We start from the raw sequence: 21,695 nt of genomic DNA, 5'->3' as shown, positions 1-21,695 counted from the left end.
TGACAAAAAAAAGGTCATGGAACTACCGTAGTTTTTTTTCAATGATTATTATGATCACTTTGCCTGGTTTCAGCTTGTATGGTCCTCTGTATAGTCCCACACTACCATGCAAAGCAAGAACTTCCTATTATTATTATTAGAAATTATTTTACCCAACAATCAAGTACCATAGTTTTAGAGAAATTGTTCTTTGCTTTTCAATATTTGAGAATTAAAAACTTTCTGTCATTTCTCTCCTGCCTCTTTCTATTTTCTAGATTATCTAAGTCCTGATTCTAGTTATGTCTCGTCATGAGTCTCAGAGCCTCCCAGTACATCTTCTGCAGAAGTACAGTCTTTAAACTCCTCAATTTTCCTATTCTTCAGCATTCTCCCTATTTCACTCTTCCAATTTACTTAAATTCCACCGTTTCCCTTTCACTCTTCTTCCTGCTAGTGTCCTATTCTTCCATATTCTCCCTGAAAGCCTATCAGCTCTTTCACACATCGTCTTCCTTTCAAATGACCCCTGCCCTAGAACATATCCTTATGAGAAACTTCTATAAATTAATCAGTTTCTTCCTTGTGTTTCATCTACTTTTCTGTCAATCATAAAAGACAAGTGTCATTCTTGAATTTAAATTATTACAAGAAATTCTACCACTCTATTTGGTTTACTTCAGTTCATAGTTTCCTAGAGAGATTCCAGGGACATTCACAGAGGCCCCAAACTTAATGATGGTAATGGCACCAAAATCAAGTAATTTGGAATCTCCTTAACAAAAAATAATTCTCACAGCACCTAAAAGAATTGCATCCTATAAACAAAAATTCTGTTCTACTTCTCATTTACTTCTCTGAGCCCATGTCACATCCTAAATTACTGGTTTCATTGGTCATAAGCTGTCATTTCTGTTAGGTGTATTTTACTGTGCAGTGTAATAGAAAATTTTTTCACTAAACAAGTTGTGTATCTCCTGCTTAAAAGTGTAAGCAGAGTACAAATTTGAATGCAGAAGACAGTGACTGCGCCCTGACTAGAGTAATCAATGAGAGAACATCCTTAAAGCTTTTCTTCTGTAACCAGGGCAAACTCAGCTAAAAAGTTTGTTTAAATCCTGCTTGGCATAACAAGAACCGTTCAACTTTATCTACCTGTGACTATCTTTGAATATACCTGACTCATCACCGTAATGCCTTTCAACTCAGCCCTGCTTAACTCAACCGCTCTTCCTGCCTTATACAGATATTGTAAATCTTTAAGGCTTCTGGTGAAGGCAGTAGGGTTTTTATACTTAGTATTATTTTATGGCACAGGAAGTTCATAGCTCATGAATATCACACATCTACAAAATAAATGAAAGGTTTTTCTCTCTATACTCTAATAGCTCTTTTTAGTCTGATTATGTGGGTTGTGTCATATTTGTGTCATGAGCTGTTATTTCTAAGGAGCAATTATATCACAGCAGAGTCATTTTTTACAGTAACAAAAAGAACAGCAACAAAATGAAGTAACAACAACAACAAAAAGTCCTTCCTCATCTTAATCTGAAATTAAGAAAATCAAGGAAACTTTATGTTGGCAATATGCTACATTCTAGTTTTTCTCTATGTATTTTATAAGTAAAAACACGTCGTTATTCACAAATAGCTGTCCTGTCTTATCTCCTTTACAGAACAGTGCTATTTTATCTTATTTTGTGAACTTATCTCATAGAGTAATAAATTATTCTTTCCAGTGACTACACTGATGTGACTAACACTTTTTCCATGTTATTACAACTTTAATGTTCTTACTGTATGTACCTTATCTACACTTACCAAGTTTTCTTAACGGCCTAACTTATCTTCAATGTCTCACTTTGTCCTTTTTTTTAATTAATTTTTATTGGAGTATAGTTGCTTTACAATGCTGTGTTTCTACTATACAGCAAGATGAATCAGTTATACAGACACACATAGCCCCTCTTTTTTGGATTTCCTTCCCATTTAGGTCATCACAGTGCATTAAGTAGAGTTCCCTGTGGTATACAGTATGTTCTCATTAGTTATCTGTTTTATGCTTAGTAACAATAGTGTATATATGTCAATCCCAATCTGCCAGTTCCTCCCACCCCACCCCCTTTCCCCCTTGGTATCCATACATTTGTTCTCTATATCTGTGTCTCTGTTTCTGCTTTGCACATAAGATGATCTATACCATTTTTCCAGAGTCCAAATATATGCGTTAATATACGCTATTTGTTTTTCTCTTTCTGACTTACTTCCCTCTGTATGACAGTCTCTAGGTCCATCCACATCTCTACAATGAACCCAATTTCATTCCTTTTCATGGCTGAGTAATAATCCATTGTATATGTGTACCACATCTTCTTTATCCATTCCCTCTGTTGATGGACATTTAGGTTACTTCCATTCCTGGCTATTGTAAATAGTGCTGCCATGAACATTGGGGTGCATGTATCTTTTTGAATTATGGTTTTCTCTGCGTATATGTCCAGTAAGTGGGATTGTGGGTCATATGGTAATTCTATTTTAGTTTTTTAAGGAACCTCCATACTGTTCTCCATAGTGGCTGTATCAATTTTACATTTACATTCCCACCAACAGTGCAAGAGGGTGCCCTCTTCTCCACACCCGCTCCAGCATTTATTGTTTGTAGATTTTTTGATGATGGCCATTCTGACAGGTGTGAGGTGATACCTCATTGTAGTTTTGATTTGCATTTCTCTAATTATTAGTGATGTTGAGCATCCTTTCATCTGTTTGTTGGCAATCTGTATATCTTCTTTGGAGAAATGTCTGTTTAGGTCTTCTGCCCATTTTTGGATTGGGTTGTTTGTTTTTTTGGTATTGAGCTGCATGAGCTGCTTGTATATTTTGGAGATTAATCCTTTGTCAGTTGCCTCATTTGCAGATATTTTCTCCCATTCTGGGGGTTGTCTTTTCGTCTTTATGTTTTCCTTGCTGTGCAAAGCTTTATTAACCTTCATTAGGTCCCATTTGTTTATTTTTGTTTTTATTTCCCTTTGTCTAGAGGTGGGTCCAAAGGATCTTGCTGTGATTTATGTCATAGAGTGTTCTGCCTATGTTTTCCTCTGAGAGTTTTATAGTGTCTGGCCTTACATTTAGGTCTTTAATCTATTTTGAGTTTATTTTTGTGTATGGTATGAGGCAGTTCTAATTTCATTCATTTACATGTAGCTGTCCAGTTTTCCCAGCACCACTTATTGAAGAGGCTGTCTTTTCTCCATTGTATATTCTTGCCTTCTTTATCAAAGATAAGGTGACCATATGTGTATGGGTTTATCTCTGGGCTTTCTATCCTGTTCCATTGATCTATATTTCTGTTTTTGTGCAAGTACCATACTGCCTTGATTACTGTAGCTTTGTAGTATAGTCTGAAGTCAGGGAGCCTGATTCTTCCAGCTCCATTCTTCTTTCTCAAGATTGCTTTGCTATTCAGGGTATTTGTGTTTCCATACAAAATTGTGAAATTTTTTGTTCTACTTCTGTGAAACATGCCATTGGTAGTTTGATAGGGATTGCATTGAATCTGTAGATTGCTTTGGGTAGTATAGTCATTTTCACAATGTTGATTCTTCCAATCCAAGAACATGGTATATCTCTCCATCTCTTTGTATCGTCTTTAATTTCTTTCATCAGTGTCTTATAGTTTTCTGCATACAGGTCTTTTGTCTCCTTAGGTAGGTTTATCCTAGGTATTTTATTATTTTTGTTGCAATGGGAAATGGGAGTGTTTCCTTAATTTCTCTTTCAAATTTTTCATCATTAGTGTATAAGAATGCAAGAGATTTCTGTGCATGAATTTTGTATCCTGCTACTTTACCAAATTCATTGATTAGCTCTAGTAGTTTTCTGGTAGCATCTTTAGGATTCTCTATGTATAGTATCATGTCATCTGCAAACAATGATAGCTTTACTTCTTTTCTGATTTGGATTCCTTTTATTTCTTTTTCTTCTCTGATTGCTGTGGCTAAAACTTCCAAAACTATGTTGAATAATAGTAGTGAGAGTGGACACCCTTGTCTTGTTCCTGATCTTGGAGGAAATGGTTTCAGTTTTTCACCATTTACAATCATGTTGGCTGTGGGTTTGTCATATATGGCCTTTATTATGTTGAGGAAAGTTCCCTCTATGCCTACTTTCTGGAGGGTTTTTATCATAAATGGGTGTTGAATCTTGTTAAAAGCTTTTTCTGCATCTATTGAGGTGATCATATGGTTTTCCTCCTTCAATTTATTAATATGGTTTATCACATTGCTTGATTTGCATATATTGAAGAATCCTTGCATTCCTGGGATAAACCCCACTTGATCATGGTGTATGATCCTTTTAATGTGCTGTTGGATTCTGTTTGCTAGTATTTAGTTGTGGATTTTTGCATCTATGTTCATCAGTGATATTGGCCTGTAGTTTTCTTTCTTTGTGACATCTTTGTCTACTTTTGGTATCGGGGTAATGGTGGCCTCATAGAATGAGTCTGGGTGTGTTCCTCCCTCTGCTATATTTTGGAAGCATTTGAGAAGTATAAGTGTTAGCTCTTCTCTAAATGTTTGGTAGAATTCGCCTGTGAAGCCATCTGGTCCTGGGTTTTTGTTTGTTGGAAGATTTTTAATCAGTTTCAATTTTGGTGCTTGTGATTGGTCTGTTTATATTTTCTATTTCTTCCTGGTTCAGTCTCGGAAGGTTGTGCTTTTCTTAGAATTTGTCCATTTTTTCCAGGTTGTCCATTTTATTGGCATATAGTTCCTTGTAGTAATCTCTAATGATCCTTTGTATTTCTGCAGTGTCCGTTGTTACTTCTCCTTTTGCATTTCTAATTCTATTGATTTGAGTCTTCTCCCTTTTTTTCTTGATGAATCTGGCTAATGGTTTATCAATTTTGTTTATCGTCTCAAAGAAAGAGCTTTTAGTTTTATTGATCTTTACTATCATTTCCTTCATTTCTTTTTCATTTCTTTATGATTTCTTTCCTTCTGCTAACTTTGGGGTTTTTTTGTTCTTCTTTCTCTAATTGCTTTAGGTGTAAGGTTAGGTTGTTTATTTGAGACGTTTCTTGTTTCTTGAGGTAGGATTGTGTTGCTGTAAACTTCCCTCTTAGAACTGCTTTTGCTACATCCCATAGGTTTTGGGTCATTGTGTTGTCATTGTCATTTGTTTCTAGGTTTTTCTTACTTCCTATTTGATTTCTTCAGTGATCTCTTGGTTATTTAGTAACATATTGTTTAGCCTCCATGTGTTTGCATTTTTTTTACAGATTTTTTCCCTGTAATTGATATCTAGTCTCATAGCGTTCTGGTCGGAAAAGATACTTGATAGGATTTCAAGTTTCTTAAATTTACCAAGGCTTGATTTGTGACCCAAAATATGATCTATCCTGGGGAATGTTCCATGAGCACTTAAGAAGAAAGTGTATTCTGTTGTTTTTGGATGGAATGTCCTATAAATATCAATTAAGTCCATCTTGTTTAATGTGTCATTTAAAGCTTGTGTTTCCTTATTTATTTTCATTTTGGATGATCTGTCCATTGGGTGAGTGGGGTGTTAAAGTCCTCTACTATGATTGTGTTACTGTCATTTCCCCTTTTATGGCTGTTAGTGTTTGCCTTATGTATTGAGGTGCTCCTATGTTGGGTGCATAAATATTTACAATTGTTATATCTTCTTCTTGGTTTGATCCCTTGATCATTATGTAGTGTCCTTCTTTGTCTCTTGTAATAGTCTTTGTTTTAAAGTCTATTTTGTCTGATACGAGAATTGCTACTCCAGCTTTCTTTTGATTTCCATTTGCATGGAATATCTTTTTCCATCCCCTCACTTTCAGTCTGTATGTGTCCCTAGGTCTGAAGTGGGTCTCTTGTAGACAGCATATATACGAGTCTTGTTTTTGTATGCATTCAGCCAGTCTATGTCTTTTGGTGGGAGCATTTAATCCATTTACATTTAAGGTAGTTATCAATATGTATGTTCCTATTACCATTTTCTTAATTGTTTTGGGTTTGTTATTGTAGGTCTTTTCCTTCTCTTTTTTTTCCTGCCTAGAGAAGTTCCTTAGCATTTGTTGTAAAGCTGGTTTGGTGGTGCTGAATTCGCTTAGTTTTTGGTTGTCTGTAAATATTTTAATTTCTCCATCAAATCTGAATGAGATCCCTGCTGGGTAGAGTAATCTTGGTTGTAGGTTTTTCCCTTTCATCACTTTAATATGTCCTGCCACTTCCTTCTGGCTTGCAGAGTTTCTGCTGAAAGATCAGCTGTTAACCTTATGGGGATTCCCTTGTATGTTATTTGTTGTTTTTCCCTTGCTGCTTTTAATATTTTTTCTTTGTATTTAATTTTTGATAGTTTGATTAATATGTGTCTTGGCGTGTTTCTCCTTGGATTTATCCTGTATGGGACTCTCTGCACTTCCTGGAGTTGATTGACTATTTCCTTTCCCATATTAGGGAAGTTTTCAACTATAATCTCTTCAAATATTTTTTCAGTGCCTTTCTTTCTCTCTTCTTCTTCTGGGACCCCTATAATTCGAATGTTGGTGTATTTAATGTTGTCCCAGAGGTCTCTGAGACTGTCCTCAATTCTTTTCATTCTTTTTTCTTTATTCTGCTCTGTGGCAGTTATTTCCACTATTTTATCTTCCAGGTAACTTATCTGTTCTTCTACCTCAGTTATTCGGCTATTGATTCCTTCTAGAGAATTTTTAATTTCATTTATTGTGTGGTTCATCATGGTTTGCTCTTTAGTTCTTCTAGGTCCTTGTTAAACGTTTCTTGTGTTTTCTCCATTCTATTTCCAAGATTTTGGTTCATCTTTACTATCATTACTCTGAATTCCTTATCAGGTAGACTGCCTATTTCCTCTTCATTTGTTTGGTCTGGTAGATTTTTACCTTGCTCCTTCATCTGCTATGTGTTTCTCTGTCTTCTCATTTTGCTTAACTTAGTGTGTTTGGGGTCTCCTTTTCGCAGGCTGCAGGTTCGTAGTTCCCATTGTTTTGGTGTCTGCCCCCAGTGGGTAGGTTGGTTTCAGTGGGTGGTGTGGATTCCTGGTAGAAGGGACTGGTGCCTGTGTTCTGATGGATGAGACTGGATCTTGTCTTTCTGGTGGTAAGACCCGTGTTCAGTGGTATGTTTTGGAGTGTCTGTGACCTTATTATGATTTCAGGCAGCCTCTCTGCTAATGGGTGGGGTTGTGTTCCTGTCTTGCTAGTTGTTTGGCATAGGGTGTCCAGCACTGTAACTTGCTGGTCGTTGAGTGGAGCTGGGTCTTAACATTGAGATGGAGATCTCTGGGAGAGCTTTCGCCATTTGATATTACATCGAGCCAGGAGATCTCTGGTGGACCAATGTCCTGAACTCGGCTCTCCCACCTCAGAGGCACAGGCCTGACACCAGGCCTGAGCACCAAGACCCTGTCAGCCACATGGCTCAAAAGAAAAGGGAGAAAAAAAGAAAGAAAGAAAGAAAACAAAATTATTAAAATAAAAAATTAAAAAATTATTAAAAATTAAAAAATTAAAAATAATTTAAAAAGACAAAAAAGGAAAGAATAATGATAGCAACCAAACCAAAAAACAAAGCTATCAATGATAACAAGCACTAAAAACTATACTAAAAAAGAAAAAAAAAAAAAAACAGAACCCTAGGACAAATGGTAAAAGCAAAGCTGTACAGACAAAATCACACAAAGAAGCATACACATACACACTGACAAAAAGAGAAAAAAGAAAAAATATATATCTATATACATAAAAGGAAAAAAAGGAAGAGAGCAACCAAATCCATAAACAAATCTACCAGTGGTAATAAACTCTAAATACTAAACTTAGATAAACGTAAAACCAGAAACAAATTAGATGCAGAAAGCAAACCCGAAGTCTACAGTTGCTCCCAAAGTCCACCGCCTCGATTTTGGGATGATTCGTTGTCTATTCAGGTATTCCACAGATGGAGGGTACATCAAGTTGATTGTGGAGGTTTAATTGGCTGCTCCTGAAGCTGCTGGGAGAAATTTCCCTTCCTCTTCTTTGTTTGCACAGCTCCTGGGGTTCAGCTTTGGATTTGGCCCCGCCTCTGTGTGTAGGTCGCCTGAAGGTATCTGTTCTTTGCCCAGACAGGATGGGGTTAAAGTAGCAGCTGATTAGGGGGCTGCGGCTCACTCAGGCTAGGGGTGGAGGGAGGGGTATGGAACTTGGGGTGAGCCTGCAGTGGCAGAGGCCGGCATGACATTGCAACAGCCTGAGGCACACTGTGTGTTCTCCTGGGGAAGTTGTCCCTGGATCACAAGACCCTGGCAGTGGCAGGCTGCACAGGCTCCCGGAAGGGGAGGTGTGGATAGTGACTTGTGTTTGCACACAGGCTTCTTGGTAGCTGCAGCAGCAGCCTTAGCATTTCTCCGGTGTCCGCACTGATAGCCATGGCTCACGCCCATCTCTGGAGCTCATTTAGGCATTGCTCTGAATCCCCTCTCCTCGCGCACCCTGAACAATGTCTTCTTGCCTCTTAGGCAGGTCCAGACCTTTTCCCGGACACACCCTCCTGGCTAGCTGTGGCACACGGCCCCCCTTCAGGCTGTGTTTACGCAGCCAACCCCCGTCCTCTCCCTGGGGTCTGACCTCCAAAGCCTGAGCCTCGCTCCCAGCCCCACCCGCCCTGGTAGGTGAGCAGACAAGCCTCTCAGGCTGGTGAGTGCTGGTTGGCCCGATCCTCCATGCGGAATCTCTCCTCTTTGCCCTCTGCACCCCTATTGCTGCGCTGTCCTCGTGGCTCCGAGCTCACCCCGCCACCCCCCATCTTCGCCAGTGAAGGGGCTTCCTAGTGTGTGGAATCTTTTCTCCTCACACGCTCCCTTCCAGAGGTGCAGATCCCATCTCTATCTTTTTGTCTCTGTTTTTTTCTTTTTTCTTTTGCCCTACCGAGGTATGTGGGAGTTCCTTGCCTTTTGGGAAGTCTGCGGTCTTCTGCCAGCATTCAGTAGGTGTTCTGTAGGAGTTGTTCCGCATGTAGATGTATTTCTGATGTATTTGTGGGGAGGAAGGTGATATCCACGTCTTACTCCTCCGCCGTCTTGACGGTCTCTTGCCTGTAATTGATTTTTAATCTCATAGCCTTGTGGTCGGAAAAGATGCTTGTTACGATTTTAGGTTTCTTAACTTTACCAAGGCTTGATTTGTGACCAAAGATGTGATCTATCCTGGAGAATGTTTTATGTGCACTTGAGAAGAAAGTGTATTCTGCTGCTTTTGGTTGGAATGTCCTGTAAATTTCAGTTAAGTCTATCTGGTCTAATGTGTCATTTCAGGCTTTTTGCTCCTTATTTAATTTTCTGTCTGGATGATCTATCCATTGATGTAAGTGGCGTGTTAAAGTCCCCCACTATTATTGTGGCACTGTCAATTTCCCCTTTTATGGCTGTTAGCATTTGCCTTATGTATTGAGGTGCTCCTATGTTGGGTACATAAATTCTTACAATTGTTATATCTTCTTCTTGGATTGATCCCTTGATCATTATGTAGTGTCCTTCCTTGTCTCTTATAATAGTCTTTATTTTAAAGTCTATTTTGTCTGATATGAGTATTGCTACTCCAGCTTTCTTTTGATTTCCATTTGCATGGAATATCTTTTTCCATCCCCTCACTTTCAGTCTATATGTATCCCTAGGTCTGAAGTGGGTCTCTTGTAGACAACATATGTACGTGTCTTGTTTTTGTATCCATTCAGCCAATCTATGTCTTTTGGTTGGAGCATTTAATCCATTTACATTTAAGGTAATTATCGATATGTATGTTCCTATTCCCATTTTCTTAAATGTTTTCGGTTTGTTATTGTAGGTCTTTTCCTTCTCTTATGTTTCCCGCCTAGAGAATTTCCTTTAGCATCTGTTGTAAAGCTGGTTTTGTGGTGCTGAATTCTCTTAGCTTTTGCTTGTCTGTAAAGCTTCTGATTTCTCCATCAAATCTGAATGAGATCCTTGCTGGGTGTAGTAATCTTGGTTGTAGGTTTTTCCCTTTCATCACTTTAAATCTGTCCTGCCACTCCTTCTGGCCTGCAGAGTTTCTGCTGAAAATCAGCTGATAAACTGATGGGGATTCCCTTGTAGTTATTTGTTGCTTTTCCCTTGCTGCTTTTAATATTTTTTCGTTCTATTTAATTTCTGTTAGTTTGATTAATATGTGTCTCAGCATGTTTCTCCTTGGATTTATCCTGTATCGGACTCTCTGTGCCTCCTGGAGTTGATTGACTATTTCCTTTCACATGTTCGGGAAGTTTTCTACTATAATCCCTTCAAATATTTTCTAAGGCCCTTTTCCTTTCTATTCTTCTCTGGTACCCCTGTAATTCGAATGTTGTTGCCTTTAATGTTGTCCCAGAGGTCTCTGAGACTGTTCTCCTTTCTTTTCATTCTTTTGTCTTTATTCTGCTTTGCGGCAGTTATTTCCACCATTCTGTCTTCCAGGTCACTTATCCGTCCTTCTGCCTCAGTTATTCTGCTGTTGATTCCTTCTAGTGTATTTTTAATTTCAGTTATTGTTGTTCATCACTGATTGTTTGTTCTTTAGTTCTTCTAAGTCCTTGTTAAACATTTCTTGTATCTTCTTGATCCATGCCTCCATTCTAATTCCGAGATCTTGGATCATCTTTACTATCATTGCTCTGAATTCTTTTTCAAGTAGGTTGCCTATTTCCTCTTCACTTATTTGGTCTTGTGGGTTTTTACCTTGCTCTTTCGTCTGCAACATATTTCTCTGTCCTCTCATTTTGTCTAACCTACTGTGTTTATGGTCTCCTTTCTGCAGGCTGCAGGCTCGTAGTTCCTCTTGCTTCTGTTCTCTGCCCCCTGGTGAGTGAGGTTGGTTCAGGGGCTTGTGTAACCTTCCTGGTGGGAGGGACTGGTGCCTCCGCTCTGGTGGGTGAAGCTGAACCTTTTCCCTCTGATGGGCAGGGCCCCATCAGGTGGTGTGTTTTTTGGAGTGTCTGTGAGCTAGTTCAACTTTAGGTAGCCTGTCTGCTGATGGGTTAGGCTGTGTTCCTGTCTTGCTGGTTGTTTGGCATGAGGTGTCCAGCACTGGAGCCTACAGGCAGTTGGGTGGAGCTGTGTCTTGGTGTTGATATGGATACCTTGGGAGAGATCACACTGATTAATATTTCCTGGGCCCAGGAATTCTCTGGTGTTCCAGCATCCTGGACTCAGTGCTCCCACCCCAGAGGCCCAGGCCCGACCCCTGGCCAGGGAGCCAAGAGCCCGCAAGCTGCATAGTGCAGCCAGAGGGACAAAAAAAGAAAAGAAAACAAACAGACAAACAAAACCCAAGACAAATAGCAAAAGCAAAAACAAAGAGCAGCAACAACAACACAACACACACACACAGAAAAAAAAGAGAACAAACAAAGAAAAGAATTCAAAAATGAGAACAGTCAGTAAGGACTAAACTAACAAAAACAAAAAATGAAAAATAAAAACAGAAAGCAAACAAATAAACCAGAAAGTGAAGAAAACATAAAATATACATATAAAACAATAAAAAAGAATAAAATAAAAACAAGACCAAAACAAGAAAAAACCACAAAACAACAAAATAAAGTAAAATAGAAAAAAAAATGTATATATTAAAAAAAGAAAAATAAAAAAGGTAAAAAATAATAAAACAACAACACCAACAAACTGAACAAAATGAAACAAACCAAAAAAATAATCGTAATAAGAATATTTTCCTGGGGCCTGCTCTGTCAGTGTCCTTGCTCCCCCAGTGAGCCAGAGCCGTCCCCACTTCCCTGGAGGCCTTCCAGTACTTCTAGGTCAGTCTCTGGACCTGCTGTGGACTCTTTGGGGCCAGCTCAGACCCTGACCTGGCCTAACTCCCCCGTGTTCTTGCCACCAGAGTCCACTGCTGCAAAGGCCAGACCAGTCTCAGTTTGTGGAACACTCATGGTCCATTCAGGTATTCCACAGATGCGGGATTTACCAAGCCGATCTTGGGGATTTAATCCGTGGCTCGTGCAGCTGCACAGAAAGATTTCCATTCCTCTTCCTCAGTCGCACCGCCCCTGGGGCTCAGCTTTTGTTTTGACCCCGCATCCGCCTGTGCGCCATCCTTAGGCATCTGTTTCCTGCCCAGCTGAGAGGGAGCGAAAGCAGTGGCTGCTTGGGGCTGGGGTGGGGTACAGAGGGCACAGTTGGGGTGTTTGTGAGTTGCCTGCAGCAGCAGGGACCAGCAGGCCATTGCAACAGACTGTGGCACGCTCACTGTGCCAGGAGTACCTCCCGGAGACCGTGGAGGCAGGAGCTGGCATGCGGGGGCAGGGGCAGCCCCCCCCACTCACCACTCAACAATGATGCCTCACTTTCCAGGCAGACGACGCTTCCCCTAGGGGCATTCAGAGCCACGCATCCCCTCACACCCGTCCCCTCTGCTGTATCTGCGCAGCCAACAGAGCTCCTCTCCCTGATCTGCTCTCCCAACCCCACACTTTAGCATTCAGCCCCTGCCAGCATCAGTAGACTCCCATCCCAGGCAGGGGAGCCCAGGGCTGATTCCCAAGGAGGCTTTGGGATGGGCGGCGCTCAGGCCCCTGGAGCCCACACGGGCGTAGGAGACCCTGGCCTGAGGGGCAGGCAAGCCCACTCAGATGGGAGCCCCTCCCAGTGCCTGTGGAGGCGGAAGAAGCCAGCAGGTGGGGAGAGGGTTTGTAACAGCGGCCCTGCCCCTTGCGTGCTACTCAACAATGACGCCTTGCTTCTATGGCGTCCCACGCTTTTTCCGCAGACTTTCCCGGTTGTGGAGCTCCTTACTCCTGTCCCTTCAGGCTGTCTTTTCACAGCCAACAGCTGTCCCCTCCTGGATCCGCACTCCAAATCCCACTTTCCAGCACCAAGCCCTGCCCTCCACAATTGGCAACTCACGACTCAGGCTGGAATGCGCAGAGCTGCGGTGTAGACCACTTGTGTAGTTCTTACCTTGTTCTGCCTTCTGCAGACTGTCTGCTGTATTCTCCTTTGATCCCCCAAAAGTCCTTTTCTGTCGCAGCTTATTTCCCCACCGTGAGGGAGTTTTTCTGAGTGCGGGGACCTCCCCTCACCTTCAGCTTCCCGCCAGGGTTGCTGGTCCCTTTTTTGATTCCTCTTTTCTTTTTTTCTTCTTTCTTTCCTCCTACAGGTTATGAGGGGATTTTTCTTGTCCTTTTAGGTGTCCGAAGTCTTCCGCTAATGTTCAGCAGGTGCTCTATGACAACTGTTCCGTTTGTAGATGTGTTCTTGATGTATTTGTGAGGAGAGACGAATTCCGCGTCCTTCTATTCCACCATCTTGACTCCTCCCCCTCACTTTGTCTTATATAATTTTCTACTTGAAAATCCACCCAGAGAATTGACAGTTTAATCATTGCAGTGTATTCTGAGGCAGTTTCAGTGAACTAAATTGTTGTGGTGTGTGGTGTTAACTCTCACTGTGAGGTGGGAGGCCTCTTTCCTTCCTGGACAGTTATCACAGTTCTCCTGGGTTTCTCACTTTACTTCCTGGACCCAGAGAAGGACTTCCCAGTAACTGCTCTCTGGGTCTTGTCTCCTGCCTTTGCTTTTTGTCTCCTTGATGAATGTGGTTCTTGGGGACCTATACCTGCCCTTCTGGTGACAGTGCCTTTACACACTGATGCCTTGTCAGTGCTCAGTTACTAGGATACATGCAGAGTGGGAAAAACTATAAAATTGGCACCATCTAGCGGGCCTGGCCCTCTCTGCCTGACTTGTACATTATTCTTAGATCTTCTCTGTTGATCTAATTACATTCAAAAAGTATTTTTTGGAGCCTCTGACAGAGAAATGAAACTCCTCACATAGTCTTGAACAAAGCTGTGTCCTCCATCTGGGGCATGAGCAGCTTTGGGAGAGATGCATTTGGAGAGATGAGGAAGCAAGGATCACCTTACTAGTTAACAAGATAACTGATCAATAGGATGATGTAAATCAAAACCAGATCTCCCTCACATCCAGGTGCCTTTATGCACTTACCATCCTCAGAGTACTGTGGATAGCTCAGGCATTAGCACATTGTTTGGCACATAAGTACAAAATAAATGGTATCTGTAATGTCCATTCAGAGACATTTCCGTATCTCCTGGGTGGGAGCTATGACATGAAACTCCAGCCAACTTTATAAGGCAGCCAATGTATCTGAGTGGAAAGACACTAAGTTCAGAGAGGAGGGAGATCACTGTAGTCCTGAGTGTATTGGCCAAGCTTTTCAAAGAGATGAAACTTGAACCAAGACCTACAAGAATGTTTATCATTAACTTTGCCTCCACTGTTTTCTGCTTCTTACCATTAGGGATCTTGGCAGTTGGTTTTGACATCTTAGAATAGAAGCTACGTAAGGAGAGCTTAATTTCACAAATCCTGATGCTTTGTGTATTTCAGCTTAAAACTTAACTTTCTCTTAATTCCAAAGATCCTAATAATAGAAAACCGTTAACTTCTCTTTGGGCAAGTGTAGCTGTCCTGCTCTCCTGGCAGTTTCCCTTCTCCTCCATTTAGGTTATAAATACACAGGGCCTGGGACCATGTGTTTCTTATCCGTACTTTATAATTCCCTACGGATAAGACTGGCCTGATTCTTACATTGTAATCTAATCACTTACTAAGGGGTCTCAGGGTTTGTTGAAGGTGATGGATTAGCCTCTCAAGCGCCCCAGCCCAAACTGTGCTGGTTGTCTTGGGCATTCCCATCACCTGCCTTCCCTGATCCCTATTTCTGTTCCAACCAAATATGCTCCTGCTTTTTTCCCCTGATCACCCCATTTCTATAGCACATTAAATATACTTTTAAGGAGGTGTCAAGACTTCTCTTAAGAATATGGGGTTTTATTCGCAATAATACGTATACATAAACCAGGAGATAGGCACAGTGGCAGATGAGATCCGACCAAGTACAGAGACAACGTTAATTGAGAGTATCCAAGTTAATTTAAAACCCATCAAGTTCATATACCCTTACTTTTTAATTTAGTAAATGTTTTTAGCTACTGTGTTTTATCTCAGTTAATATAATGAAGCTTTCCTCACTTTTTCCAATTCACTAAAAACATTTTTACTCATCTATTGTTTTTAGACAACTTATGAAGCATTTCTCTGTGGTTTTCTTTTGCAAATGGGCTGGTTTCACTATGTGGGCCTTAACTTATATAATTGTTGTCTTTTATTCTCTTTGTGATCCACCTTTCATTGTGTTTAGCAGGCACTGGTTGCTTCGTAATATTGAAAAAACAGCATGTAGGTATACTTGGAAAGAATAGATAGCAGTGAAATTTTGTATATTGCAAACTGTTTTTCATAGACTATCATCTTAAAGCATAACCCAAGGCAAATGTGGAAGTCTTCTCACCATTAATGCTGCAGAGATTCATTTATTTAACATTAAACAGATATCTCTTGACTTCCCACTTTGTGCCAAGTATAGTTCCAAGTGCTGAGAATCTAGCAATAAGCCAGACAGACAAGGACCTTGCTCTTTACCAGCATATATCCTAGCCAGGATTGCAGTGGAGATGCAGGCATTAAACAAATAATCAGATACACAGCCTGTAGAGATGGCAGTGATTTCTTGATTCTTTCTCCCTCTACCATGGCTTCAAGGCCATTTCTACAACCTTATTTTCTATAGTGTTGAGTTGAATTTAGTCTCATAGTACTACTACCCCCATCTACATAAGGGCCTGTTCTAGTACAGGAGAGAAAGTATGGAGAGGCACCTGGTAGGGTCAAGTTTCTCATTGTTAAACTGAAACTAAATGTACTTCACTCTCAGGACTGTAGAAGTGAGGATTCATTCACTCATTCAGCAAACATTTATTGAGCAGTGTATCATTCAGGGCTCTATTATGTTCCAGGCTGTATAACATCTACATGCATGCCCTTAAGTACCTAGCTGGAAAGACAGAGACATAAAATAAATAATTACTGATAAATGTTACAGTAAAAACATATATCGAGTACAAGGAGGGGGCCACAAAAGCATTAATTAACTCTGCCTGGGGGAAGGTCTCACCATAAAGTGTGCTCTAAACTGTGACTTAAAGGTGACTGGAAATACAGCACACTTCATTTACTCAGGAATGTTTACTGAGCCAAGCACAGTTGTGGGCCCTGTAGACATAGCGGTGAACTAGGCAAAATCCCTGCTCTCTTGGCAGCACAGAGACAAACAATAAACAGAGAGATAAATAATTATATATTAGGTGGCAGTACCTGTTAATATAAAAAAAAAAGTAGGTTAATAAAGGGAACAGAGAGTGACACGGGTTGCTGTTTTAGGAAGAGTGGTCAGGGAAAGCTTCTCTAACGAAGTGACATTTGAGCAGAATCTTGAATGATATGAGAGAATGAGACCAACAAGCAGGGGAAGCTGTTTCTGATAGAAGGAGCAGCATGAAGAAAAGCATAATAGCCACGAAAATTGTGGCATCTTTATTACAAAGTGAAGTATTCTCACTGAGCATGGATGGAATAAGCTGGAGGTGCAGAGAGCTTGGGGGAATGTGGTAGATGAGGCTGGGAAAGGAAGGAAGAGGGGGCCAGATGGTGAAAAACACTGTGTTCCATACTCAGGTTTTGAATGCCCACCTTGTTGATTGGGGAAAGAGGAGCTAGATTTTGAAAAAATTTAAGAGAAAAATGACATGGTTAGATTTTTTTTCATTTGGTTGGGTTTGGTTAGGTTTGTTTTGGTTTGGTTTGGTTTGGTTTGGGGAAAATTACCTCTAGCACAGGTATGAAAGATAAACTTGAAAGGAGACGCAGAAGAAACCAATTGTAAGGTTATTATGATAATGCAAGTGAGAAATTATTTGGCCTAAATTAAAACAGTAAGATGAGGCTAGAGAGATCATAGAGCTCAGCTGTTTCAGGAGACCCACAATGGAAGATTTGATGCCCTACGGAGCATGGGAAAGGTCAAGAACAATTCCTGGGTTTCAGTTTGGGTGACTGAGTGGGTGATAATGCCATCAACCAGCTCAGGGAGACCTAGAGGAGCGGCAGGCTTAGAAATGCATATAATGAATTTGATTTGGGGCAATGGGAAATACAGACTGGAAATTAAAAGAAAAGTCAAGGCTGAAATACAGGTTTGACTGTTACCAGCGTTTCATGGAATTTAAAACAGAGGCGCAAGAAGAGTAGTCAGCATTGTCAGATACTGCAGAGAAGTTTAATAAGATGAAGACTTTGAAAAGCCCGTCAGATTTGACAGTTGGAAGGTCCCCAATGACTTCATCAAGAGCAGTTCCAGTAGATGTGGGTAGAGTAGAGCCTCATCATGGTTGAGCTGGAGAGTGAAAGGGCAGGAGGCTGGGATTATCCAGCCAACATCACTGTCCTCTCTTCTTTCCTAAAGCTCCTCCTCGGAAGCTGTGAACCTGAGGTCTGATCTTCTCTTCCCCTTCCCTCCTTAGCTTTCTCCACCCAGGGCCTAGGACTGGTTACCCGAGCCGGGGACATGATGGAGGGACAAATATTCTAAGATCCCTGGGTCTCTGATGGGAGAGGTGTCAGGGATAGGGGAGCCTGATGTTGGTGAGTAAGGTATTGCAAGGAGTGTCCTCAGTGGGGAACAGCAGGCGGGGCCAGTCCAGAGACCTGTCTCCAGAGGGGAGAAAGATGAAACACACAGGCCTCTGTTGTATGTGGAAACTCTGGACCAGGAAGCTGAGGTAGGATGGGGAGCAAAGGACTTGAAGGAGTGGTGGGGCAAACGTGGAATTAGTCAGGAAACTTGGCCCCAGTGAGGGTGGAAGCTGACAAAGTGCAGGGGTGGGGGACAGAATCTGACAGTAAACTGATGTGAACTAGAAATTCAGGCAAGGATGCTTAGGTTTCCTAGGGCACAGGGACTGAAGATGTGCAGTGGAAAGACGTTGGCAGTACTTGTGACCATGAAGATAGCAGTGAGGGGACAGTTAATGAGTGAAGGGGTAGCATAAAGAGAAAAAAAAAAAACTGGCATAAAGATATTTAACAAATATTTGTGAAGCCTGAAGCGGTCATTCAGGTTACATGGAGGAAAGAGATTAGATACCAGTGTTCTGAAGAGCTGAAAGGAAACACCTAGGTTCCCTTCAGGGAGAGGATGGACGCAGTGACTAAGGGATCCCAGACAGCTCGGAGCTGCAAAGCTCAAGAGAGAGACTTGCACTTCAGAAGGAGTTGGAAGCAAAGTTCAGGGTAGGGGAGCCCCTCCCTTAACCCTGGGGACCAGGCAGTCATCAGTAGGATCTACCAGATTTCCCCGCCTGCTCCCATACACACCCTCAGCCTCAGTTTCTCCCGCCTACACCGCTATCTCAGCCCACTGGGGGGCGGGGCTCGAGGGCGAGGCTGGTGGTTGTTCTGAAGCCTCGAGAGCCGTCGGTTTCTACCAGACGCCCTGCTTGGGAGCGGTCTTACTCCATGGCCGGACACAGGCCCTCAAACTTCCCCGTGCCGGGCACTGGTGGCGACAGGCCCGCAGGGCCAGTGCCGGTGTGGGCTGACGCTCCGATCGGGTTGAGCGCCCAGGCGGCCCCCGGCAGGCTGATGGTCCTGCCAGGGGTCAGGCCGGGGATGTGCCCAGGCCCGGAGGTGTGGCCGCTGTCCCCAGGTCCCCCGCCGTGCGAATTCCGGGACGAGATGATGCCTTGCCGGCCCCGGCTCGGAGCTGGCGGGGTGAGCGCTTGGTTCCCAAGACCCTCTGAGGTCGCCTTCCCCAGGCCCGGCCTCGTCCTGCAGTGCATCCCGACGCTGGCGCTGCCAGAAGACACCTCGGCCGCAGAGAAGGAGATGGAGCAGCTGGCCAAGGAGCTGAGGCAGAAGAGGATGACCCTGGGGTACTCTCAGGCCGACGTGGGGTTCGCCATGGGGGCTCTTTTTGGAAAGGCGCTGAGCCAGGCGACCATCTGCCGCCTCGAGGCCCAGCAGTTGAGCCTCGCCAACATGTGGAAGCTGCGACCGCTGCTGAAGATGTGGCTGGAGCAAGTGGACATGGAGAACCTTCCGGGCTTACGCAAAATGGAGACGATCCTGCAGCAGGCTCGGAAGCGCAGACGGGCATACAGGGAGAGACGCATCGGAAGCAGCCTGGAGAAACTCTTCCTGCAGTGCCAGAAGCCCACACCCCAGCAGATCAGCTGCATCGCTGGGCAGCTCCAGCTGCAGGAGGACTTGGTCCGAGTTTGGTTCCATAACCGGAGCAAGATGGGCAGTCGGCCAAACAATGATTTCTCCCCACTGGTGGAGGTGGGGACTGTCGGACCTCCTCTCCCAAGAGGACCAATGTGCTTTCCCCTGACATCGGGACTCCATTTCTGTTCCCCCCATTATGGGGGACCCTACTTTACACCTTTGTACCCCTGCCCCTTTCACTGCGGGAGGAACCCTCCTCTCTGTCCCAGCCACCACCCTGAGCCTCCCCAGGCTTTCCAGCTGAGGGGCCTGCCTTTCTGGGGAGGGCCAACCCAGGGAAACGGGTCCCTGGGGTTCATTTAAAGGCTTTTAGCATTAAGTTCTCCATTAGTTGTCTAAAGAAGTTAAGAATACGTAAGGGCGAGGGATGGGAGCTGTTTAGGAAAATTTGGGGAGGGGGGTTGAAGTTTACTGCTGTGTTGTTTTTCCCTAGCATTGGCTTTAACGTACATTCCAAAACATAGATGGTTTTGGATATTTTGTTTCTCTCTGTTTATTAATTGAAAAGTAATTGTGTCTCTTATTCCTAGTGGTTATCAGTAAACATAGGGATATTCTAATGAACACAATATTGAGTGAAAAACTCAGGTCACAGAAGACTATGTCAGTATATTATTTCTATCAAAACCAAGCAGAACTTTGTGTGAACACAGAGTCCAGGATAATTGTTGCCTCCAGGGGAGGGTTTGAGGATGGGACAGGAAAAGAGTACATAGAGCCTACCCAGAGCCCTTGTTGAAACACAAGAGTTTCCTTGTTCTCCCCCTTTTCTTGAAAGATGTGTTTTTTTCTAATTCACTTTTCCAGCGCCGTTTGGTTTATTCCCTGGGAATTTCCCTTACTTTCTTTTGAGCTCAGAAATGCTTTGTAGAGGATACTTGTGTTAGTTGATCCAACTATCCAACTCCCTGGTGGCTTTTGCAGTGGTGCATCTTAAATCACTGTTCCAATCTCTTCCATGAAATTGGTCTTTTCCAGTTTTCTACTTCTGCATTGGTCAATATGGGTCATCGTATACTAAACAGAAGTCATTAATCCCTCTGTGTTGTCACACCTGCTGCCGTACACCTCCATGTAATATTTATGGTTTTATAATTCTATCACCATATATTATATCTGAGTTTATGTATTCTTTTTGCTTACTAATCTTGTCCATTTTTTTCTCTACTTTTTTCCTTAATCAGTCTTACAAAGAATTTATCTACAGGTATTTTCAAATAACAAGTTTTTTATTTTTAATCCTATTTACTGTTTTTATTTCCTAATTATTTAATTTTAGCCCTTATTTTTATTAATTGCATTTTTCTAGTTTCTTCTGGTTTCTTCCAATGTGTATTTCTTCCTCTCGTCAATGTCTGAAAATAGAGCACTGTCAAGACACATAGGTTAGTGAAAATGGAGCCAGACTTCAAAAAACCAAGAGTATGTTGTCAGTGGTTAACAGTGTCAAATGTCAGAGATCAGATAACATAAATCAAGTAAGCTATATCATTTCACTAACAAAGATGTCACGGGTACATGTCTTAGAACAATTTCAGGGGAGGAGTTAGTAGAGGCAGGTTCCAAACAACAGTCCAAAGTCTTCAATATTTGCCAGATTTTCCCCTACCTCAGTTAAAAACATAAATTCCAACCACTCACTCAGTGGGATCTTTGCCATCATTCTGAAAATTTCTGTATCAAATGTTTCCTTTATCTTGTATTTCCTTTTGACAAGGCAGGTATTCTTAACCTGAAGATGCCAAACCTCTTTGAAGTATAAGCAGAATAGCGTGTTTGTACATATGTGCATTTTCTTCAAAGATGGTGATGGTAGCCTTCATCACATTTTCAATGGGGACCATGACTCTGTAGATCTACGATTTTAGAATTTAAGCAACACCTTCCCATTGGCCATCTTACTTTTGAGAGTTTTCCCTTGAAAACTAATAGGTCATTCCTGGTTTTCTTCAAGTCTGTATTTTCTGGGTATCTCTAGCCAGTACAGTATAAAGGCCCTGAATCAGTTCTTACATAAGTCTTTCAAATTCAGGCCAAATACTGTATTGATTATTGCCTTTATTGTTCTTGTGCTTTTATGATTCCTTGGCACTTTAATTAGATTCTTATCATAAAGAACAATTTCTCCCTTCCCTAGAAGTTTTCCTACTTCTTGTCTAAGAAAACTTGAGGTGTTAGGAGATCCTTCCTTATTCCAAAACATTATCCTGCTCTTAAAATAGCATCTGTTTTCTATTATTTCATATTTTTAAAATGTGTGTACTATACATCATTGTTTATTATACTAAAACTGTGTCATAGGGATTTATTTTTCAGAATGGCCACTTTTGTTTATGACTTTCTTCTAGAAATAGTACTTTCTTCTAGAAATAGTACTTACTAAACAGTACTGATTTCCTTGGCAGAATCCATTTATGAATTCTTTTTAGGGTACAAAATTGTATTATCTATGTAGAACAATGTTTTTACAATGAAAACTACAATTCCATT

At 41.9% G+C, this 21,695-nt stretch overlaps 2 protein-coding genes across 3 annotated transcripts in view; both read left to right on the top strand.

Moving 5' to 3' along the window:
* FAM172A (family with sequence similarity 172 member A) overlaps window positions 1-21,695 on the top strand; it is a 421,563-nt gene that overhangs the window by 291,233 nt on the left and 108,635 nt on the right. The window lies entirely within an intron of this gene.
* POU5F2 (POU domain class 5, transcription factor 2) lies at window positions 18,435-19,449 on the top strand. The gene is given in 2 exon segments (XM_036846748.1): window positions 18,435-19,369; window positions 19,371-19,449. Coding segments are annotated over 2 exon segments (1,014 nt in total).

This window comes from Balaenoptera musculus, chromosome 3 (genome assembly GCF_009873245.2).
Source record: "Balaenoptera musculus isolate JJ_BM4_2016_0621 chromosome 3, mBalMus1.pri.v3, whole genome shotgun sequence".
In the NCBI taxonomy this organism is placed as follows: Eukaryota; Metazoa; Chordata; class Mammalia; order Artiodactyla; family Balaenopteridae; genus Balaenoptera; species Balaenoptera musculus.
Note: the sequence above shows the minus strand (reverse complement) of the source record. Positions and strands in the feature narration are given on the sequence as shown.